Genomic DNA, 21845 nt, shown 5'->3' with positions numbered 1-21845 from the left:
CGCAATCAAAAGCTTGCTTTAATTAGACATGTTAAAGTAGAATCTCTGTTAGGAGTCTACACATAGCTGACTTTCATTATTTATACCCTTTCCAATATCACAGATATTGTAGATTTAAACACATGATGCAGTTACAGTATGCACTGATAAATGACACATAGATCAACAGCTTCAAACACTTGCCATCAGTCCCAAATGGTCCAGGACTCTTATGGGATTCTGACAGAGCTGAAACGTACTCCAAAAGTGCTCATGGGTGGAGAAGGTGGTGCAGAACATTGGGGCATGGCTTAACTTGTTCTTGATTTTCTGCTAGTAAATAATGTTCACACTGAAAAGTGGCGCAGATAACTAATACAGTTATAGCATTGAAATAGTGAAAAACAGAATTAGATGACTAAAATACCATGATCTCTTGAAGTGTGGATAGAATTGTCATAGCGAGGTTAAACCTAGATATGAAATGATAAACATAGTTAAGGTATTGTGTGCTATAAATCTACCAGACATATTTTTCTTCAAGTATCGGATGCTTTTTTAAAAAGTTTATTGCCATTGTACGTGCTGTTGATAAATCTCCTTGGTCGATTATTCATTCGCACCTTGACATACTAGGATTTAGCTTTTCACTTAATTTATGAATCAAGGCTGACAACTCTTCAGTGGCTTGTGATTTGTCTTCGAGGAGTTCATAGCGGAGGCTGGAAATATCTTGTTTTATTTCTTTTAATTCACCTGGAAAAAGAACACAGAAGTCGTTGACGTTTAGATAGATTGCTGAGAAGGTTATTTTTGTCTGCTGAGGAAGTTTTCTTTTGTTTGCAGATTGCTTGCTTCTAGCAGCACGGAATGTCATCACTTTCAACATAGTCAGCTTTTATAGCCAAACCCTTTTATTAGTAAGAATTATATGTTTTTATTCATGCACTCTTTGGCTGGTGCAGTTGACTGAATGGAGTCAGCCAAGGCCTAACAAAAAAATCCATGAATCAATGCTTTTATGTAACTCCCTGGTACCCAAACTGTGGCCCTTTTGCACTTAAAGGAGAACTATGGGGTCAGTGTTTTTCCCCATAGTTCTCCTTAGGGTCCTCCCGTAATTAGCGTCCTCCCGTTACCCTAAGCTCAGTATACCGCGAGCTACAGCTCGCGGTATACTGAGACGCCGCACCTGAAGCGGATCCCGACGTAGATGACGGGATCCGCCCAGCTGCGTGAGTGACAGCTGGCTCTGCCTACCTAGAGGTGTTGTGACTTAAAAAAAGGTAGAGAAACGTTGCCCTAATAACACTATAAAATTATACAGTGCTGTGTGTTTTAGTGAGCCTTACCTTCGTTCACTTCATCATTTTCTCTGTCCACCTGAGCTCTGAGCACATATCTTTTTATAAGTCTTTTCATTATTTGCTGTCAGAAAAAGTGACAAGAAGACACAAAACATGAGTCCCTCCAGTGCTGTTGTCAGCATTGTAAGAATAGGTAGCGGCTTGTTGATCTCAGTACATGTAAACATATAAGCCATGTAAAATATACAATTGTATTGCAATAATAGCTATCACAGTAATACGTCATTATGAATCAATTAACAAACATTTTGACATTGACAGCTTTATTAAAACGATTAGGAATGACTCACTTGATAGCGTGTTGGCTGATGTAGAATACTATTGAAGCTGCGAGACTCAAACACCTTGGTGCTAGACTGAGAGAACAGATTGAGCTGTAAGGCAAAATGAATGAGTTTAACTGGAATCCCAATTAATAAGAGACATTCTAATATAGAATATATGTAGGTAAAGACAATCCAGCACTGAATCAGTCATAGTATTGGTTTTGTTTCTGCATATTTGTATTATATACCAAAATAACAAAGAAAAGGAAATCAACAAGGAAATATCCTTCATTAGTCAGACAACAATATACTGTTAAAACCACAAGAGAAAAATAGAAGTTATACAATAAACAAAGGCACAAAAGTAGGGATGTCCCGATACCAATACTAGTGTCGTTATCGGGGCCAATGCAGGGCATTTTCACGAGTACTTGTGAAAATGCCCCAATACTAAAGACAGATACTGGCCCTTTAAATTTTTAAACAAGAGCGGCTGCCTGAAGTCCTGCGCTTGCTGTGGACCTCAGGCAGCCTGCTGTGGACCTCACGGCAGCTGTCTTTGACTGTGCCGGTCTGGCCCCACATTTCCTCTCTCCCTCACAGCCCTGGTGAGACCCAAACACAGCACTAGTGGGACCTGCACGCAGCCCAGGTGAGACCCGCATGCAGAACCACAACAGCTGAAGGGCTTGGGTTTGCCCACCCCTGTTCTGGACTCTTCCCAGTCTCTAACTGGACATCAAAAGGAGAAGCATCACAGTGATGACTCTGCTCTGTCATGCTTCTTGTCAGCACATAAACCAAATGGCTTCTTGTGCTGCCTAATCCACACTTTAGACTTCCTGTACAGGGACTGCAAGAAGCTTATACCTGATCAAATTCTGATATTTACATTGCTTACATTTAATAAAGTATTATTGATTAGAGAGCTGCATTTATTTTTGTCTTTTCTATAAGTTTTCTGCTCTAAAACTGACTATTTCCATTCTATTATAATCTCAGTCTGTTTTCTTCAGTTTAGGAGAAAACAGGAGATCTTTGAATTCAATGCTATTGAATCCACAAATCTTGGCCATTGCTATGCACCATGAAAACCATACCTGATATGAGATACGGTTAGCTTGACTTTGGCAGCTAAAACCATTGAAAGGAAATCTGAAGACAGAATTTCAGTAAATAATCATCTCAAAGTAATCTTGTTCATTTTAAAGCCGTGCACACAAGCTGCACATACCCTTTGCTCCCCCACCCGCTCCAAATGTCTGCCGTGAGCAAACAGAGGAAGCCATAAACAAGTGCCACATTGGGGCTTGGAGCAGGGCGGATTAACGTCTCCTTGCCCTAGGTAAAGGGAGTAAATTAAATGCTCCCCTATACCTAGGAGTAGACGGTATTTGATGTGCTTCCGATGGTAGAACAGAGCAGCCAGGGAGCATAAAAAATGTAAGTATAAGCTGCTAGTGGAGCCCCCTTTACTGTTAACCTGTTGCTTCAGCCTGCATAGGCACATGCTTGCTTTAAGAAAAGCAGGCTACACCTAACATTTCTAGGAAGAGATTCTGGAGGGGACCATACCACCCAAAACAAGAGAATTTTGTATCCATAAAACAGGCATGCTGAAAACCAGATTCCCAATCCAACACTGTTCTCATTAAAGAAGACTCAGTGATTTTTTCTCAATTGTTAAGTAGTGCTAACCTCCCCAGCCCCCTGGGCAGATCACAGGTAAGCTTGGCCATAACATGTTTTAAATCTTGCTATGGAAACCAGGATACAGTAGAATAAATTGTCTTACGATCTAGGTCTTTGATCAGTAGAGTGAGAATCTGAAGCAGGTAGGTCAACTCTGGTAATAAAAATGATTTGAGCAGCTGGATTCTACCTTTTAAATGTAAATGTAACGATCGCATAGGTTCATAAGATCAATAATTTAAGCTATAACTACTGCAAGGCAGGAAAAAAAAAAAATCAGTTCTTTAACCCCTTCATGACTGAGGCCTTTTTTTCATGTTTTGAAACCCGTGTTTCTTTTTTTTTCTTTATTCTGACATGGAGCCGTTTTTGCCCATTGGAATCCATTGCTAGATTCCTATTGGCTATTTCAATTTGCAATAGCCAATAGCAAACTAGCATTGCACCCGCCCTCTGCTGCAGTTCTCCATCAGGTCCACCACTACTGATTGACTGATTACTGATAAAGAAAAAGCAGTGTATCTATCCTGGGCGGCCGGCAGCGGGAGACTCCAGGAGCGCCCGGGAGAGATTTTTTTCTGAAGCCAAACATGCATAAAACAATTACCATATTTAATACGGCAGTACACAAACCAGTGGGGATGTACAAATCGCAGTAACCCTCGGCTCTCGTTCACATCCCTCTGTTGCGGGAGTGTGTGCAGTGATGCACGCGATACCACATTGCATGAGGTTCGATTGAGCGCATTGGCACTGTCCGGGCACACGCACACCAGCAGCCATGTGGTTGAGCGTGGCTCTGCTGGTGTGAACAAGCATATCTAAGGGCCACTGTTGGTAAATAATGTAATTTTCAAAGAAAAAAAAAACATAATATATTTTATATGTAATGGGCAAATATATTTTTAAAAAACATTTATGATAAACATTCTTTAAAATCATTGTAAGACAACCATTAATTATCCTATGCCAAGTTTATGTTTTGCTGCAAAACAGTTATGTAATACACCACTATGCAATAAACTACAAATATAAATTCATGAGATTATCTGCAAATACAAGATAGCTTGGCACACAGACATCTTTCCTTTAGAATGTTTTAGGCAGGTCACAGAGGTAGTATTTCTATTTTGGACAAGTAATTAAAATGACTTTAGTGGAGTTCGGATCTGGCCCTCATTTAATTTAGGGATTGGTGTAGTAATTCACAATTAATTATTGCGGGGTCTATGTCAAAATTGTTCTGCATTTAAAACTGAACTACAGACAGATAGAAAACGCACACATCAATGAAGCTCTGCAAGCATTAATACTTCATTATTTAGATTTTTTTTCATAGCTATTTATATAGTGCAGACAATTAACAAAGAGCTTTACATAGTTTCACATTCATATCTGTCCCTACCCTCAAGGAGCTTACAATCTAGAATCCCAATTAGACACACAGAGGGTCACTTTTGACAGGATCCAGTAAACTTTCCAGCATGTCTTTGGAGTGTGGGAGGAAACAGGAGTACCTGGAGGAAACCCACACAAGCACAGGAAGAACATGCAAACTTAATGCAGATAGTGTCCTGACCAAGATTCAAACCAGTACCTAATTTTGACCTGATATCAGCCCATTGCAGCACCTATACAATCTACACAGCAGAGTTCAACGAGGTGACAGAAGGAGTAGCACAAGTAGCAACATCAGGTCCCCTCCTCTGCTAGACAGTTATGCTGTGTAGCATAGCTGTGTATATCTCAGGATGGACATCAATTCAAATACTTTGGCAAGTAAACAACTCCCATATATGTATTTAAGGCCCGTTCACATCAAAATTGGACCTCAATTGCCAATCAACAGAAGTCTGAACCTTCCGTTTACATCTGTTGTGTTAACGTGCATTTACATGCGTTGTGTTACATTAAGCTGAAAAAAAAGTAGCGTCTACTTTTTTTTTCCAGCACACTGCAACGCAATGCAGCAGTGTTGTGAACTGGCCCCATTCATACCTCATACCCATTCATTTTTTGGTGCCCTTGCATTGGCATCCGTTGAAAAACAGATGTCAACGCAAGGCAGTGGGTCTGGTGTGAATTAAGCCTTAATCTCTGTATTTAGCTGTCTGTCCTGAGTTTGTTTTTTTAAATTATAATCCCTCTTTAATGTATTTAATTTATGTTTCTTGTTAAAATTTTACTTTGATTGGGAGTTTGGTAAAAAAAAAAAAGGCAGATCATTCATCTGCATAAAACTCCATGAACAGCAACGCAGAAAATAAATTTGATTCAACTCTATAATGTCAGTATATGCTGAAACAGTTTGCAGAGTATATAGAGCACATCAGTTCCCGCCACCAAATAATTTGCAACCTACTGTTGTAACTAGCAAACTCAAAGGAAACCAATAAAGAACATGGAAGAACGTACGAACTCCATGGCAATTATTTTAAACAAAAATACTGTGTTTTTGCTGTGCATATATCTTGTTCATTAAAGCATTCAAATAAATACTGGAAGGGATGGCCTGCAGAAGGGAATTCCATAAAAAAGGGCGCAGCAGGAAAGGGGAGAAGATAAAAATAAGCTAGAAACACTGGAAGTTACTTAGGCAGACATACAGAAAGACTGTATTATAGATGACTTTGTAGGTGAAATCTACAAATTTGAATTGTATCCTGTAGTTTGTATGCTGGATTTATGAAAAGACTTTGTATGGCCAGGTTTGCAAAGTTTCAGGGAAAAGCAGGTGATTATAATGCGTCTTATTTTCCAGTGTAAGGATATATCAATAGCATTCATATTTAATTACTTGGAGGCTATACTAATTACATTTTAATTTACACAAACTATAGCCACAGAGATCTGTGGTCTTACAACTGCACTGAAAGGTTGCCTGTGGGTGGTTTTTATTGAAACCCTTCCTAACTGGAAGCCGATGGAGAGCATTCTAATTGCTAGGACCTGTGGCTTGCACCATGACCTTCTTCTCCATTAGGCATAACCTGGAATTGTAGCAGAAGACAGAGTACATAGAGGCAAGCAGTTAAAGCGGAACGGGATAAGCAAATATTGTCTAAATACAAGAGGCATGTGTATTCTTGTATATCTTGGTGTGTTTTGTGTATTTCTTACAGATCTGTACAATAATCCAGTGTAAAACTTTTCCTCTGTCTAGGAGCTTCCTGTAAAAAAACCCAGTCAATGCTGTTCTCTCTCCTTGTGCAGGGTCACTGGTCTTGTATCCGACCCCCTCCTGTAGTTTTGTGCAGGCAGCCTGCTGGGTACCTCCCACAACGTGCTGTCTGCACAGGCAGTAGTGTCACCACTACTTTTCCAATCTAAAACCTTTGTTGGCAAAAGCATTTGGTACATAGTACATACAGTGTGAATGTATATCATTCTTTATATTAAGGAATATATGTGTTTGAAAGTTTATTGGAGTTCAGCTTTAAAATGCATAATGAGAGCTGTTTTACAAGCCAAAGTATTTCAATATGTTTAGCCAGGATCTAAGCATTCATTTTAGGCACCGCTGCAGCTTTAGGAACACCCCCCCAGAAGGATGCTGACTGAACAAAAAAAGAACAACAGTACACTTATGAGACTCTGCTCTTTCCTTCTGTCCGTATATTCTTTGTCAGTACATATGCCCTGTAGCAGATTCATTCTGGCTAGTTCCTAGAGCTGGCCCTCCCTCCCCCAGACTTACTGTTAGAGTTCAGTTTAAAATTATTACATTAGCTACAATAATAAAATAAACACAATGACATCTTCCACTTGTGTTCCAACACATGAAACAAATATTTATAACAAATATGTAATTTATATGTAGTTTATAACATTGGTGAACATTTACCCTGGATTTGGAGTCACCCATCCCTATTTCAATGTCTTTCTTTAGCTTTCTTGTCCTGCACTTGCAGAAGTTGACGATCCTTAAGATTAAGTACACAAAGGATTTTGGACTTGGCACAACGCTGAATGGAGGTGGAAGTGTCTTCCCATCATCGAAATAAGACAACCATAATTTTGATCGAGCAAATTTCCATTCCACATCGCTATCATCCTGGACACAGTAGAAAGAGAAAAATGATTGTACACATTGACTTAATAGGCATTTAACATTTTAAAGTCTTTTCATTTTGATCACTTAGGACCTGCTTATTCCAGGAACTCATTGGATCTGCATTACAATTATACTGCTTTTTTTTCATTTTGCTTGTTCACATCGTTGTGTTAAAGGGATATTAAACTCAAAATGTTTTAAGCTATTTCCAATGCTGATTGAAGCACTAACAATGGATACTGCTCCTTGATGTTTACAGTGTTTCCTGCAGAATTAGCTGGTCCCCTGAGCACTGGCAATGACATCCTGTTTTGGGGTTGTTTCTTTCTCTTGCAGTGTCCTATGGAGCCATCCTTGTGTGTGCTAGTAAGCTGTGTGTGTGACAAACACACAGGCACAGCAAGGCAAGACACTCCCGGGTTCCCCCTCCTCCTTTCTCCCTACTCACCTACTCCCGTTTCCAAGCTAGTAGATGAACAGCTAATTGACACTGTGCTATCCCTTGTGATCTTGTACTGGATAGGAAGTTCAGAGAAGCAGAGCTGAGGAAGTTAGAGGCAGCTGTTTGCAATGATGAATGTTAGTGCTTGGGCAAAAATGTAAAGAAATACTGTGCTAGTCAATGTATATTTGTTTGATCTGGATTCATTATTGAAAAAATTTTGAGATTGAGAGTTTAATACTACTTTAAGTTAAATAAATCTGGCATGCAGCAGTTTTAGTGCATTCTCAATAAAGATCAGTGACATTGGTGTACCAAAAGCTGAAACATTGTTTTTGGGTGGATCGGCCCTGTAAGTATATGATACAATAGAAAGGCTACAGTTTAGGAGTGGTGTTGCATGACACTCTATATCCTTGGTTCTCAACTGGTGGGTCGTGACCCAAAAGTGGGTCGTGACCATGTGTTCAGTGGGTCGCGGCATGCGTTCCACTTTTTTAGGCGAGAAGCTCTTCAGCCTTCTCCTAGTGCAGCACTGTCAGTTCTCACGCCAAGCAGCCATTCAAAATATGTTGCACGGCGCTGAGCATCAGCTTGAGGTGGAATGGGCTGGGGATATGGACGTGAGGAAGCTCCATCCATAAGTGCATTGCTTACAGCTCCCTCACGTGCCTTATAGAGGTGCCTGGACCGGAGTGACATCACATTCTGGCTCTCAGCACCTCCACAGGGCGTTCAAGAGAGTTGTACAAGCACTGCACATATGGATGGAGCTTCGTCACAGCACAGCAGCCCATACTGGATCCCAGGCTGAGGATCGACTCCAGTTTTTGTAAGATAGGGAGACTGGGTGGACCTAAAAAAAATTAAAATATACATATACATTTATTTTTTTTAGTGTGTATGTGTGTGTGTGTGAGAATGTTTTTGTGGTTGTGTGCGTCTGTCAGTGTTTTGGGGGCCCATTCACACTAGTACAGTGCGTTAATCACATAGTACCGTGCGATTAACGCACTGTATCACACAATCACTCCTACTGTGCATTCTGGTGTAGGCCGCCCGCACCGGAATGTGCGGTACCCTAATGCTGTGCATTCCATTGCAGTTCGACTCGGGTCGCGACTTAATGACCGAGGACAAATGTGGGTCCTGAGGTTACACAGGTTGAGAACCACTGCTCTATATGAATCACGAGTGAAGTTATTCTTTCCAGTGTGAAGCCCTTCTCTCAGTTCATTCGTCAGCTGATAAAAGCATATGGTGTTTGTTACTGATGAGTTGCAGCACAGCAGGCAGAAATGAGACAACGGTAAATTTGCAGTTATCCTTTGTGCACGTCTTCAGTGATCCATAATGGAAGCTAGAGCATGGTTGAGGTGATGTAAATGCTGTTTCCCTTCAGCAAGCTTCTAATACAAGATGTACAGTACAGAAGACTAGGCATAAATCGTCCCAGAGGAAATCACCTTTTTTTTTTTTTTTTGCAGTCCTTGAAATGTGATAAAATTCATAGCCTTGGCCAGTTATGTCATCTAATCTATATCCACAAGGCTTATGGGTTAGAGGACCCAACTTAGTGAACAATCCTTAAAATATAAATGAGACAATGCTTTAGAACAAATCTGGAACTGACTGTTTTTTATTTGATGGGGACTTAACATTTTATTATTTATAAAATATTGATTACACTCAAGAACTCATCAAGTCACATTCCCTTGACAGCTGCTTTCACACCCGGAGAAATGCAATTTCTAATATAGGTTGTGGGCAAATGTGAACTTCTTTTTTTTGGCATTCATTATTTATATATAAATCTACCACGGTAGCCTCCATAAGTGGTACAATTTTTTAGCTATTACAGAATTGTTTTGAAATTATTTTAGAGAAGGCTCAAGAAGCTCTGCTATATTTTGCAGCTTTTTATGTTCAGCATATGTGACTCATGTTATCTCTATCTGTGATTGGTTACAGAATGTAACCAATGATCATCACAGAAGGATGAGAATATTGTTACAAATGACATTCTGTCAGAGGTGGTAGGTATAAAGTACTTACCTTGCCTCTTGGTTCCTCAGAGCACTGCTGTATCCACATTCCCAATCTTGTATTTCCTACACTGCCTCCATTCCAGGAGCATTACTTCCTAAAAATATCCCCTGGACAGTAAGCAAAGCAAAGGGATAAGAGAGCCAAGCAGTGAGTCTAATACAGGGGTGCCTACAATTTTTTGTGTTAAGATCTACTTTTCAAATGAGCTACATGAGATCTACCAACGAAAAAAAACACCTCCCTCGCTCTCTCTCTCCTGGCTGTCTCTCCTCGCTCTCCTGGCTGTCTCTCCTCACTCTCTCTCTGGCTGTCTCTCCTTACTTATCCTCCTGGCTGTCTCTCCTCTCTCTCCTGTCTGTCTTTCCTCACTCTCTCTCTCCTGGCTGTCATTCCTCGTTTTCTCTCTTGGCTGTCTCTCTTCGCTCTCTTGGCTGTCTCTCCTTGCTCTCTTCCCTGGCTGTATCTCCTCTCTCTCTTTTCTAGCTGTCTCTCCTTGCTCTCTCTCCTGTCTGTCTCTCCACACTCTCTCTCCTGGCCCACCTTGCTGTATGTGGAAAACAGTGCAGTGCAACAGGCTGTGTAAACTAATATGCTTTGATGTAATACATAGCACTTCAACCACCAGTATCCACCAGAAAGGTGTCAGGGAGCTTGACTCAGCAGACTCAGGCTAATAGGTAATCATGTGTGCACAGCTAAATAAATATACCAAAATGGAATAAAGGGGCCACCATTCACACCCTTCGTGATCTACCAGCATCAGCTTTGAGAGCTACTGGAAGATCACGATCTACTGTACCTAATGGGCACCCCTGGTCTAATAGGTCTTCATTTATATCAGCAGATGTCATAAAAAATAGCCAATGCTTTTTGGGGATCACTTGTCCCTCTTTATCAGGGCTTAAAGTAGTAGAAAAGATACCAAATATCGACAAACTGGACTCTGGTCAGCTGTTGAGGAATATTATTAAGCTTGCATTGAAGGCTTATTTCACTTGCTGATGAGGCAGACTTATTAGTGAGCCCCAAAATGCATTGAATACTTTTTATGATGCTTGCTAATAATAATAATAATGACAAACTTGGCTCACTGGGAACCTGTGTGGCACTCTTGTGCTTTCCTTTTAATTACTGTTCATATTGCCATGGACCCACCTGGGCCTAGTGGCATGCTGAGAGCTGCCTTTCTCTATACTTTGAAAACCATCCCTCTCAATCCTGAGAGTAACTCCAGAGCTCCATCAACATTTCAATCCCTAAAAATGCCTTCTGCCACAGCATTCCTGGTGCTGCCTTTTCTGTCCCTAATCCCCACCCCCTTTATTTAACTACAAATCTTAACGGACATTGGGGAAATAGTGTAGTGATACATAATGATCAGATAAATGGTTCCCTGGCATCTACAGGGTCACATGTTAAATGGAAGCCAGGTTAGAATCTTGGCTCATGCCAACCTTTTGAGGCTCCACCTGAGACAACATTTCAACCTTCCTTCGGTATGGCCCTGATTCTTTACAATCATATTGCCATTCCGAGGACAGAGCTCACACACACATGCTGCTTATAATGGCACAAGTATTTTAGATGTAGATACATTTATAGTGGCAAGAGTATTTATACTGATGAGCATGGTCACAGGCTAAAAGAAGAAGATTTATTACAGAAAACAAATTAACTGTTAAACTTTAACTTTAAACATTCATGTGTTTCACTGTATATTCAATGCAGAATTAATTCTCATTAAGAAAGCAGTGTGAGCCTCATTTCCTGGCTGTTTACACTTACTGCATGCTGATGATGGTTTAGATGCAGCAGTAAGAATCTAATGTGAACCTCTGTAATCTTAGGCTCTGTAGTTGATTGATGACTATACGGGGGAGAGGTTTCCTCTAAGAATGCAAATATTTTAATAAATGTCAGTCCTATACATATACAATACACAATATTAAAGAGAAAAGTGTAAACATTTTAAATATTGTACTCTTAAGCTGGCCATACGCTGCTATGTGTATGCGGGGCTGAACGAAAGAAATGATTCGATTCCCCCATCCATGCTTAAAGCGGACCTTTACCCCCTTTTACTAAAAATCACATCAGCATGAAGCTGTGCATTCTGAAATGAAATCATCTTACATTCAGAAGTTAAACAAACACATTTTGCTTTTACTTACAATTACTGTTTTCACACTTCCTGGTTGAGGGAGGCACAAGTGATGTAGCCCTGGTCTCAAAGATGCATCCTGGGAAGGCTGCATGACCAGTGACTTCCTACAAAATCTCATCTGTAAACAGCAAAATCTCACAAGATCTCGAGGGAAAGGCATTTTCCCCCCTGAGATGATGTGCACTGTCGCATGTTCCAGGAGGCAGACCCAGAGATCCAGGAAGTAAAAGTAGATGGATTCATCTGCCCTTAGTAAAAATGTCCACCATGAGAAGAATGGGGAGGAATAGAAAAAAAGGATATGCAAGGAATAAAAATCCTGCAATTATCTACAAGTATCTGTTTGTAGATTGCCATTCCTAAACATTTCTAAAGCTGCCTTTGTTGTCAATTTTAAGATAAGGGTGAAGATTCTCTTTAACAGTGTAGATATTATTATTATTATTATTATTATACAGGATTTATATTATATAGCACCAACAGTTTGTGCAGCACTTTACAATATAAGGAGGACAGTTACAATGCAATTCAAGACAAGATGGTAAGGAGGGCCCTGCCGTGAGAGATTACAATCTAAAAGGAGGGGCAAGTGGTAAATGAGGAGGTAGCTGTGTGGTGATGGACTTTTTGAGAACGTGATGGTTCAGTGGTTAGTTAGAGGTGGGACAGGCTTCCCTGAAGAGATGAGTCTTTATATATCGCCTAAACTTGACAAAGGGGGGTTGCAGACACTGGTTGGTTAGGTGGATGAGTCAAGCAGCTGCATTCATGATAGACTGAAGGGGGATAGTCTGTTTAGAGGTAGGCCAAGAGGTAGAGGAGAGAGTTGCAATAGTCAAGACGAGAGATAACAAGGGAGTGGATGAGTAGTGTAGTGGCTTCATTGGTGAGGAAGGGGTGTATTTGGGAGATGTTACGAAGGTGAAGGCAGCAGTATTTGGATAGGGATTGGATGTGGGGCAGAGAGGAGAGGTCTGAGTCCAGGATGACACCTAGCACATTGGCATGGGGGAGCGCTGGATAGTTGTGTTAGCAATCTCAAGGGAAAAGTTGGGGGTAGGTGCACGGGCAGGAGGAAATATCATGAGCTCCGTTTTTGAAAGATTGAGTTTTAAGAAGTGTTGTGACATCCAGACTGATATGTCAGTTAGTAGATTAGTGACACGCAAGGACACTGAGGGGGTGAGTTGTGGAGTAGAAAGATAGATTTGAGTGCCATCGGCATAGAGATGGTATTGGAAGCCATGTGAGGTTATTAACTGACCCAGAGAGGTGGTGTAGATAGAAAGAAGGGGTCCAAGGACAGAGCCTTGGGGGACCCCTACAGAAAGAGGAAGAGGAGGGAAGGAATTAGATTTGTAGGTGACACTAAAGGTGTGATTTACTAGATAGGATGAGAACCATGAGAGAGCAGAGTCTTGTAGGCCAAGCGAGTGGAGTTTGAGGAGGAGCAGGTGGTCAACAGTGTCAAAAGCAGCAGAAAGGTCTAATAGCAAGAGTGGGGAATAGTGGCCATTGTTTTTAGCAGTTAGTAAGCCATTAGTGAGTTTTAGGAGGGTGGTTTCAGTGGAGTGTATGGGGCGAAAGCCGGACTGTAAGGTGTTCGGAAGGTTGTTATTAGTGAGGAGGCGGCTGTAGATAAGGTGTTCTAGTAGTTTGGAGGTGAATGGGAGTAAGGAGATAGGTCTGAGATTTTTGAAGTCAGTTGGGTCCAGTGAATGTTTTTTGGGCATTGGGGAAGGAAAGATGCCAGTTAAAGGGGGAACAAAAGAGGAAAGGGGGAACAAAAGAGGAAAGGGGGACCAAAAGAGGAAAGTAACAAATCTGAGGGTGCGTTTGGTACAATAGTAGGGGAAGGTGACTGGATAGTGGCGATCTGATCCAGAATTGTATCTATTTTGTTTTTTAAATGAATGACGATGTCCTGGACAGTTAGTGAGTTAGTGGGTTGTGGCGGTGGGGGACATAGTAGAGACTTAATAGTAGAAAAGAGTTGATGAGGTCTGGATGAGAGTGTGTTAGTGAGAGTAACAAAATACATTTGTTTGGCAGCACGGAGGGAGGAATGATATTTTAGGAGGGCAGCTTTATACAGTGTGAAGTCTTGCAGAAACCTAGTTTTCCGCCACAGTCATTAAAGAGAGTTTTTTTTAGATGTTTAGTTTCTTCTGTTTGCCATGGTTGTAATGGTCGTGGTCTAAGTATGCGTTAAGTGAGGGAAGCCAAGGTGTCTAGGGAGGATGAGAGTGAACTGTTGAAGACAGAAGTAGCCAGGTCAGGGCAGGACAGAGGTGAGATTTTGTCATGGAGGTAGTCAGTAGCTGAGTAGAGAAGAGAAGGGTTGAGGTGGTGGAGGTTTCTCTGGGTGACAATGTGCCATGTAGGGGGATTCCGTGTTGGGGACAGGGTGAGTGTGAAACTGACAAGGTTGTGGTCTGAGGGGGGAAAGGGGTGAATAGGTGAGAGAACACAAGATCAAGTATGTTACCATCAGAGTGAGTCGGAGTGTGTGACCAATGTGTTAGATCAAAAGAAGAGGTTAGGTTGAGAAGTTGAGTGGAAGCCGGGGTGTTAATATTATTAGCAATGTTAGTCACCAACAATGATAGTGGGTATTTCTGCGGAGAGAAAGTAGGGTCATCCAGAAAGGGAGATACTTGTCCAGGTGGCCAGTATATGACAGCAATCCTCAGAGAAATAGGAGAGAATAGGCGAATCTCTCCCCAGCTGCTCATACCCGAATAGTGCCTGCATCTATTTTAGTGCGGGCACAGTTCAGCCAACAATATTCTTTTAAAAATGTCTTGTTTGAAAAATTGACTGTTGTCAAAATGGGTGGTGCTGACAGGGCCGCCCATAGCTCTAATTTCTATTGATTCAGCAGGAGGCGGACAAAATTCAAGCGGTGGGTGGGCAGTTTAACTCTTAGATCATAAGCATTGGCCAGCAAGTGCCACCTTGGCTAACTATGCCTAACTATGTTGCTGAATTATCAACAACTTATCATACCTGCCATCATCTCTTACCATATGTACAAATGATGCCATTTCATTTTAACTGACTAAACCCATGAATGTGTATTGGTAAATCAGATTTGCAAAAATGAAAGTTTTTGCTTAGTCAGGATAAAAAACACAGACAGATACAGTATATATTTTCTTGTGAGATTTTGTCCTGGTAGAGACTTACTTATCAGCAGTAACATTCATGGGTGGTTTCTTGGGAAAAAATCACAGAATGTTACTTTTCTCTTATGTACTATACAGAAACATCCAAACAACATTCTATTATTTATCTGTCATTCCATATTATTTTGATAGCGTAGAGCTTTTAAAATAAATTGATTTGTCATGCACCATTGGAATGAAACTTGTTTTTCCTTTTTATATACACAATAATACTCAAACATTTGTCCTGTTTTATAACAATAGAGCAAAAATAGTGCTGCATTTTTAGAAAATGCATTTTATATTGAATAAAAAATAATGGAATATGTGTACTCAGAGCTGTTTTCTGTAATTATATGAGAACATTAAAACTTTCTGTTTCCATCAATCCTGTATTTCTTTCATGTTTTTTAAATTTCACTTGTTACAATTAAAGCTAAACAAATATCTGAATATAATCGGGGCTAAAATAACATTTTATTTATGGCAATTAGGCAAAGAAAGAGCACTTAACATTATGTTTCTGGTAGTATATTTTTAAAGGCTATAATAGGTTCAAATTGTAACTCTCACATTTAAATTAGAAATGCCAATGTAATATTAGTTGTGAAATAGGTTTGTTTGTAAACCTCCTGTAGAGAAGCTTTTAAACTTCAGTAATTAAGCAAAGGGGTTTACCATGTTAGACTGAAAGAGCAAAATATTTGATGCTTTCCGTGACTTATTTAATGAACAATCAGTTTCCTATATTATAGTTATTTGCAAGATTGTCTTGATCTTTATGAAAATGTATTACATACCTCTTTTTAACAATCTTCTATAGGTTGTTCAAACACTAAACAGAATTCCAGTGAAACCCTAAATATATTTTTAAAATACATACATGTTAGCTGTTTTACATTTCAAATCCTTTGTTGTTCTGTTCAGCCACATCTGTGATTCACATTAGCCTTTCACACTGTGTAGTCAGGAGTATGCCGCTGCTATTCACTACTGTATGTCCATGGATTCCTGTGCTACCTAACTAAAAATTTGGCAGAATTGCCTCTAACTGCTCAAAGTGTATAATCTCCCAGTCCCAATCTAGAAACAGATTTCAGTTAGGTATATGTGCTGTATAATTAAAATGTTAAAATATATACATTTTTAAAGTGAACCCTTCATGGCAAACAGGTTCACTTAATTGTTCACCCTCTATTTATACTTACTTTCCCTTTCATGACCCCAGCCCCGTATGCCTGCTGGAGTGACAATAAAAAAGCCCTGTGTAAGCTCCACATCAGTCTGGTCAGAGCTTACACACGCCTAAGGACTCTCTTCCCATAGTTATGAAACAACACTTGGGACTGCATCAGTTGAGATCCAGCCAAACTTTGCAATCATCTAAAATTCAGTATTTCTGAACCAAAAGTCGCACTGAAATCAATAGAAATCGAAATAAACCTAAGCCCTAAATAAGACTCCAAAATGTGTGTAGTACAGAACAGCAAATGGAGCAAAATTCTGCAGAATAGTTTAGGAAGCTTTTGGCAGCCCTGCCTTATGAGATGATGGGGTCAAAACAGCTTAAGCCACTTAAAAATTCTTCTAGGGATAGAAGATAGAAGGGTGGGGGGACCTGGTGGTGCTGGCAGACAAGCTAAGGGTACTCAGGCAATAGCATAAGCAAATATAAGGCTGAAGCACCATTTAAAGCATGACTTAGTCTCTTTCTCCCAACAACCTTTTAGAAATTCAAACCACTAATAATAACACTGACATTTGCAATCCAATTTGGCCACACGAATCCACGAAAAAACAGCCCACATTTAATGTCATTAAAAATTTGTTAACAATTCTTGCATTTTAAATGCACAGAACATAACTGGCTGCTGGTAACTTAAAAGTAATAACATTGCAGATCATAATCCAGGAAATATCTGATTTCCTTAGATGACCAGGCAGGAATTGTTACTGTTTAAATTGCATTATGCTTTATTAGGGTTATTTTGCCTTCCTCTGGATCAGGTGTGGGTAGATATGCACCGAAAGGGAATTTTCTGACCGAAACCGAAAAGAAAAAATTGTCAGGCCGTAACCGAGAAAACATTTTTTTTTCTAACCTTTTAAAAAAAAAAATTGAATATTTGATTTTAATTTATTATTGCTAAACTTTAATTTTTTATATTTTATTTTTGTATTAAATATTTTATTTTTTTAACTTTACTGTCATTCGCTCTGGGGAAATATTAGGGGTCTAAACAAACCCCTGATATTTCCATTTTAAAATAAAAAAAGAGATTGAGGACACGGAGTCCTCAATCTCTTTTTCTGCGGCCCCTGTCATGCATGAACAGGAATCCTCTATACTGTTCATTCATAAACTGTGGATATAGTATGAGTTACTATGCCCACAATCATGAATGAACAGTGATGTAGAGTACTTTCTGTTCGTAATTGGGGACACCGTAAATATACTCAAATGTCCTCAGTTATTTACAGTCAGTCATTACTGATCGCTGAGTGTCTGTATACCGCTCTCCATCCTGACTTCAGGGGGGCTGAGCCGGCGGTGCGGGAAGGAGAGCTTGGTCTCATTTGACAGCTGACTCCTCCACCACACCGCCCGCTCTGCCTCTGTGACAGCTCACAGCTGTCTCCTCCCGCACACCGCTCTCCATCTTCATCTGTCACAGAAGGTTGAGCGGGGCAGTGCGGAAAGAGAGCTCCGCCTCCTTTGACATTGTGGCTCACAGCGCCCTCCTCCACACCCCGCTCAGCCTCCTGACAGTTTCTGTCCTCCCCGCCAGAGGAGACACAGAGCAGTGCACAGCTTATAGGAGAGAAACTATGGATGCACCACAATTTCAGGCGAAAGATGGTACTTTCGGCAATTTGTCCAAAGTACCATTTTCAATGTATTTATTTATTTTCCTATTGTTTGAACTCGTTGAACGAGTGTCTTTTTTTCAACCTGACTATATAACTATGTAACTAGTTCAGTCATTTAACATTGCATCATTGGATGAAAGGGAGAGAGTCATGTTCCGCATACCCAGTACTGGGTATTTCAGGTGGAGGAGGAAAGTATAAGCACGTGGGTATGGCAATTAAACATGCTACTTTCATTTGGTCCCTTTGTGGCTGGACGTACAGTGTACGTCTCCCGTCACGAAGGGGTTAATTGGCAAAGCACAGGTTCATTTTAATAATTACACTTGTTTATATTTGTTTGGAGATTTACTGTAAATTATTTAATAGCAGCATGATTATTTTACAACATATATATGTCTGTAATAAAATAAACAAACAATTATATACCCAGAGAGTGATTCAGTCAACATTTTACTTACAACAAAAGAGACAAACTGTACTTAAAATTCAGAGCCACATATTAACATTTAAAACAGTTAATTGACAAAAATAATGTAAGCTGGAATGCCATGACACATTCCTGATATACTCTATTCATAAATGCTAATTTTATTTCAGCGATCACTAATATTGCAATCAGCAATGTTTAAAGGCCTCCTATGGTATTCAAGCAACAGGCCTTCCATTTGAATACTTTTTGTGCTGATCACCTACAGTATATAGTCTTATCGAACTTGAACGATAAACTGTTTCATTATGCATACCAACCAATCACATTTTCTGAGTGCATTATGGGAAAATGAAAGCAAGAATAAGATTTTTTTACTCACCATAAAATCTGTTTTTAATGGAGTCCATTAAGGGACCCAGCAATTCAGAAATAGTTGGGTTATAGTGGTGCCTAAAGGAGGTTTAGGACAGATAGCAGCCAAACTGAGAGTTGGGTACAGCCACTGACAGATCCAATAAGGGACTAGGAACCATCTGCAACTCAGGACTACCAGAAGAACCAATGTCCAAATATGAACCAGATGAGGTGGTCACCTTCAAGAAGTGAATATGACAATGATCAACTCTTAGGATTCAAAGAAGAAAGGTTCATGATGAGAATGAGGTTGTCTGGCCAGGCCAACTTATCTAGAAAACTAGCCAAGGAATATAAAAATCCTTTCAGTGTAAAATCCCATAAGAATAGCTAAATGACTTCTGAGACAAAAAAACCCCCAAAGAAAAGGCGGTAGGGTGCACAAAAGGCACACCTACAAGGGTAGGCAGGGATTAAAGTATATTGCAACTCCAACTCCAGACTGGTGACCGTGAACACCAGAAGGATAAATAAAAACCCCATCCACTTTAACACCCAGAGGTGGCTCTAGAGCCTGACAGAGGAACTCTGCAGGACATGCCTAACCTTGATCCAGAACATGGTTGTAAGGATGTTCTGACCTGCCATGATCCAGAAAATAATCTGAAGCCATGGATTGAGGGGCAGGAACCTTAGCCAAACTGTTAAGAACATTCACCTGATTAAGGACAAGGGGCTGTGGATCAGCCATGGAAGGAAGACTTATCTCCAGATAATCTGGTTCCACAAAGGCCTTCAGATGTTCTCTATCCCCAAAAGCAGGTACTTGCAGCAGGGTCTAAACAGGGTTCTGCCTTCTGACAAACCAGTGGAGCACAGAACCATCAGACACTGATTATTTTCTTGCATGCATAAGAAAAGGAGCACCAAGGTGTGCAAATCTCACTCTTCAGTCTAGGTACTACCAGTTGTGAAGAGTCAGACGGCAATGCATTGTCTCTTAGGTAGACACTGCAGTCAAGAGTATTACTCACATGGTCATCAAGCATAGGTACCAGACCACTTGTCTGTGCAGAACTCCCAACCCTTCCTGGAGGTTAATGGCCCACAACACCTAAGTGATGTCCAATGGAGTTCAGGTCAGTAAGCTGACTCACAGAGGGATCCCTTGACAAATGTGGGACTGTTCTGTGTAGCCAGACTTAAGCCCCAAGTAAGGAGACACCCAAAAGCCCCCCCCCCCCAAAGCAAGGGGAAAAGACCACCCCATACACCTTAAAAGGCTGATGGGTGACACCAGGGTTTTTAGAGACCATCTAAATGTCTCTCCCTGAGTCCAGGCTCCCAGATATGATGGACAACAAGAGAAGGGGAAACTATGTTTAGAGGATATTCCATGAAAACCCTAAAAGCCCCTTTATGGGAAGGAGAGGGAATTTTCTTGACAGTTAGGGAGGATCCAATGACTCATGGGGATTAGACTTCTTTAGCGAGGGTTTGAACTGAACAGCCTTGCCCATTGGTGACTGATAGTTACCAACACTAGGCATCAGTGCTGTCAGAACCCTTCATAAGGGTTCTGACTGCAAGAGTCCAAAAAAATTATCCTCTTCAGGTAAAGTCATCTGTTTCTCAATAGGGATGCCAGGAAAAGGCACTAAGACTAACATAGGGTCCAGTGCCTGTAAAAAAAAACTGTAGGTGCCTACAAAGTTCACTGCTGTTGAGGGGGACCACATACCATACGGGGTTCAACAGTATCAGAATATGTAGAATTCTCCTAAAGAAGGGAGTGTAAGTCAGGTACAACTCCTGAAGCCAAGTTTCACCTTATGAGAAGACAAGGGTCCCAGGTGTGTATGTACAGTAGCACCAGAAATGAGGGGCAGTGTGAAGAGATGCCAGACACGAAGGGTTAGCCTGTGGATTAAAGGGATGACCTCAACACCTACATACCAGGGATGGAAACTTTGAGGCTGTGGGCTAAATGGGAGCTTTTGAAGTAGATGAAGACGAAGGTGAGATTTCAATGACATATAATCAGTGTTCCATCCACATAGCCAGAGTACCCTTCGCATATATACAGACATAATTTTCAGATGTCAGACATAAGCTTAGATGCTTTCAGCAAGCAATCACAACTAAAACACAAGGCTCCAGACATTTGCTCCAGCCTACCCCAGAGATGGAGTACTGTATTCCTTTAAAAAGGAATGTACCCATTCTGGCACATTTTGGGTCCATACTATCAATTCAAACTGGGATTTAAGCAGCTACTCTAGATAACTGTCAGTGGCACTCTCAACCAGCTTGGTGGTCATCCTGTTAAGGTAGGTCACTGATGTATCTTTGGTGTGAACAGACCAGCATATTAAAAATTCCCTTTCAAAAGGGAAAAGTTCTGACACACTCTCAGGTAAGGTCCAGAACCCTTCATGAAATTTCCAGTCTGCATAGAGGAATGAGCCAAATAACAGGTGTAGTGGAAAGATCTTTGCAGCCATAGGATTATTAAAGACCTAAAGCCTGGAACAGCAGGTTGATCCTCCAGATGCAGGATAATATGCACTGCGCCAATATTGTTTAAAACAACCCTCTAAGTCAGTGGCAGGAGACTGTGGTACCTCAAAACAGTCTTTTCCGAGATGGGTCATGGGTCACGGGTCACAGGGCTCAGAAAGGTCAGAGACAGAGTGTGCATTGGATGGTGCTGGGGCATGCTTAGAGCTTCTGCAGGTAGAATGCTCCAGTAGCTGAGCACAAATAGTTAAGAAGTCCTGAGTGGATGTGGAGGTCTCTGGGGAGATGGGGGAGGCCTTGGCCTTACCTAACAGAACTGAGGAAGACTTTGATAATATTAGGTCTCTGGTTCCTGATTACAGTTGTTAGGTTCTTCTGGGGATGCGTATTAAATGCCCCCAGAACCAGTATGAGCAGTGGGTACTAACTAGAGTGAAGAAACTTGATTGAAGTAATTTAAGAAAAAAATCCACAAAACAAAAAAGGA

The 21845-nt window shown here is 40.7% G+C and overlaps 1 protein-coding gene across 1 annotated transcript in view; it reads right to left on the bottom strand.

Annotated features, from left to right (window-relative positions):
* Positions 1-451: 451 nt before the first annotated feature.
* Positions 452-21845, bottom strand: part of TRPC3 (transient receptor potential cation channel subfamily C member 3) — a 138110-nt gene continuing 116716 nt past the window's right edge. Inside the window, exons 9-12 of the mRNA XM_018564738.1 lie at positions 7149-7358; positions 1637-1720; positions 1332-1407; positions 452-735 (exon numbers count right to left, since the gene is read on the bottom strand). Of these exons, the coding sequence (XP_018420240.1) occupies positions 593-735; positions 1332-1407; positions 1637-1720; positions 7149-7358 (513 nt within the window). The 3' untranslated portion in view covers positions 452-592. The remainder of the gene's footprint in view (positions 736-1331; positions 1408-1636; positions 1721-7148; positions 7359-21845) is intronic.

This window comes from Nanorana parkeri, unplaced genomic scaffold (assembly GCF_000935625.1).
Source record: "Nanorana parkeri isolate BGI_ZX_2015 unplaced genomic scaffold, ASM93562v1 scaffold776, whole genome shotgun sequence".
Taxonomy (NCBI): Eukaryota; Metazoa; Chordata; class Amphibia; order Anura; family Dicroglossidae; genus Nanorana; species Nanorana parkeri.
This window is presented reverse-complemented; position numbering and strand designations above follow the sequence as displayed.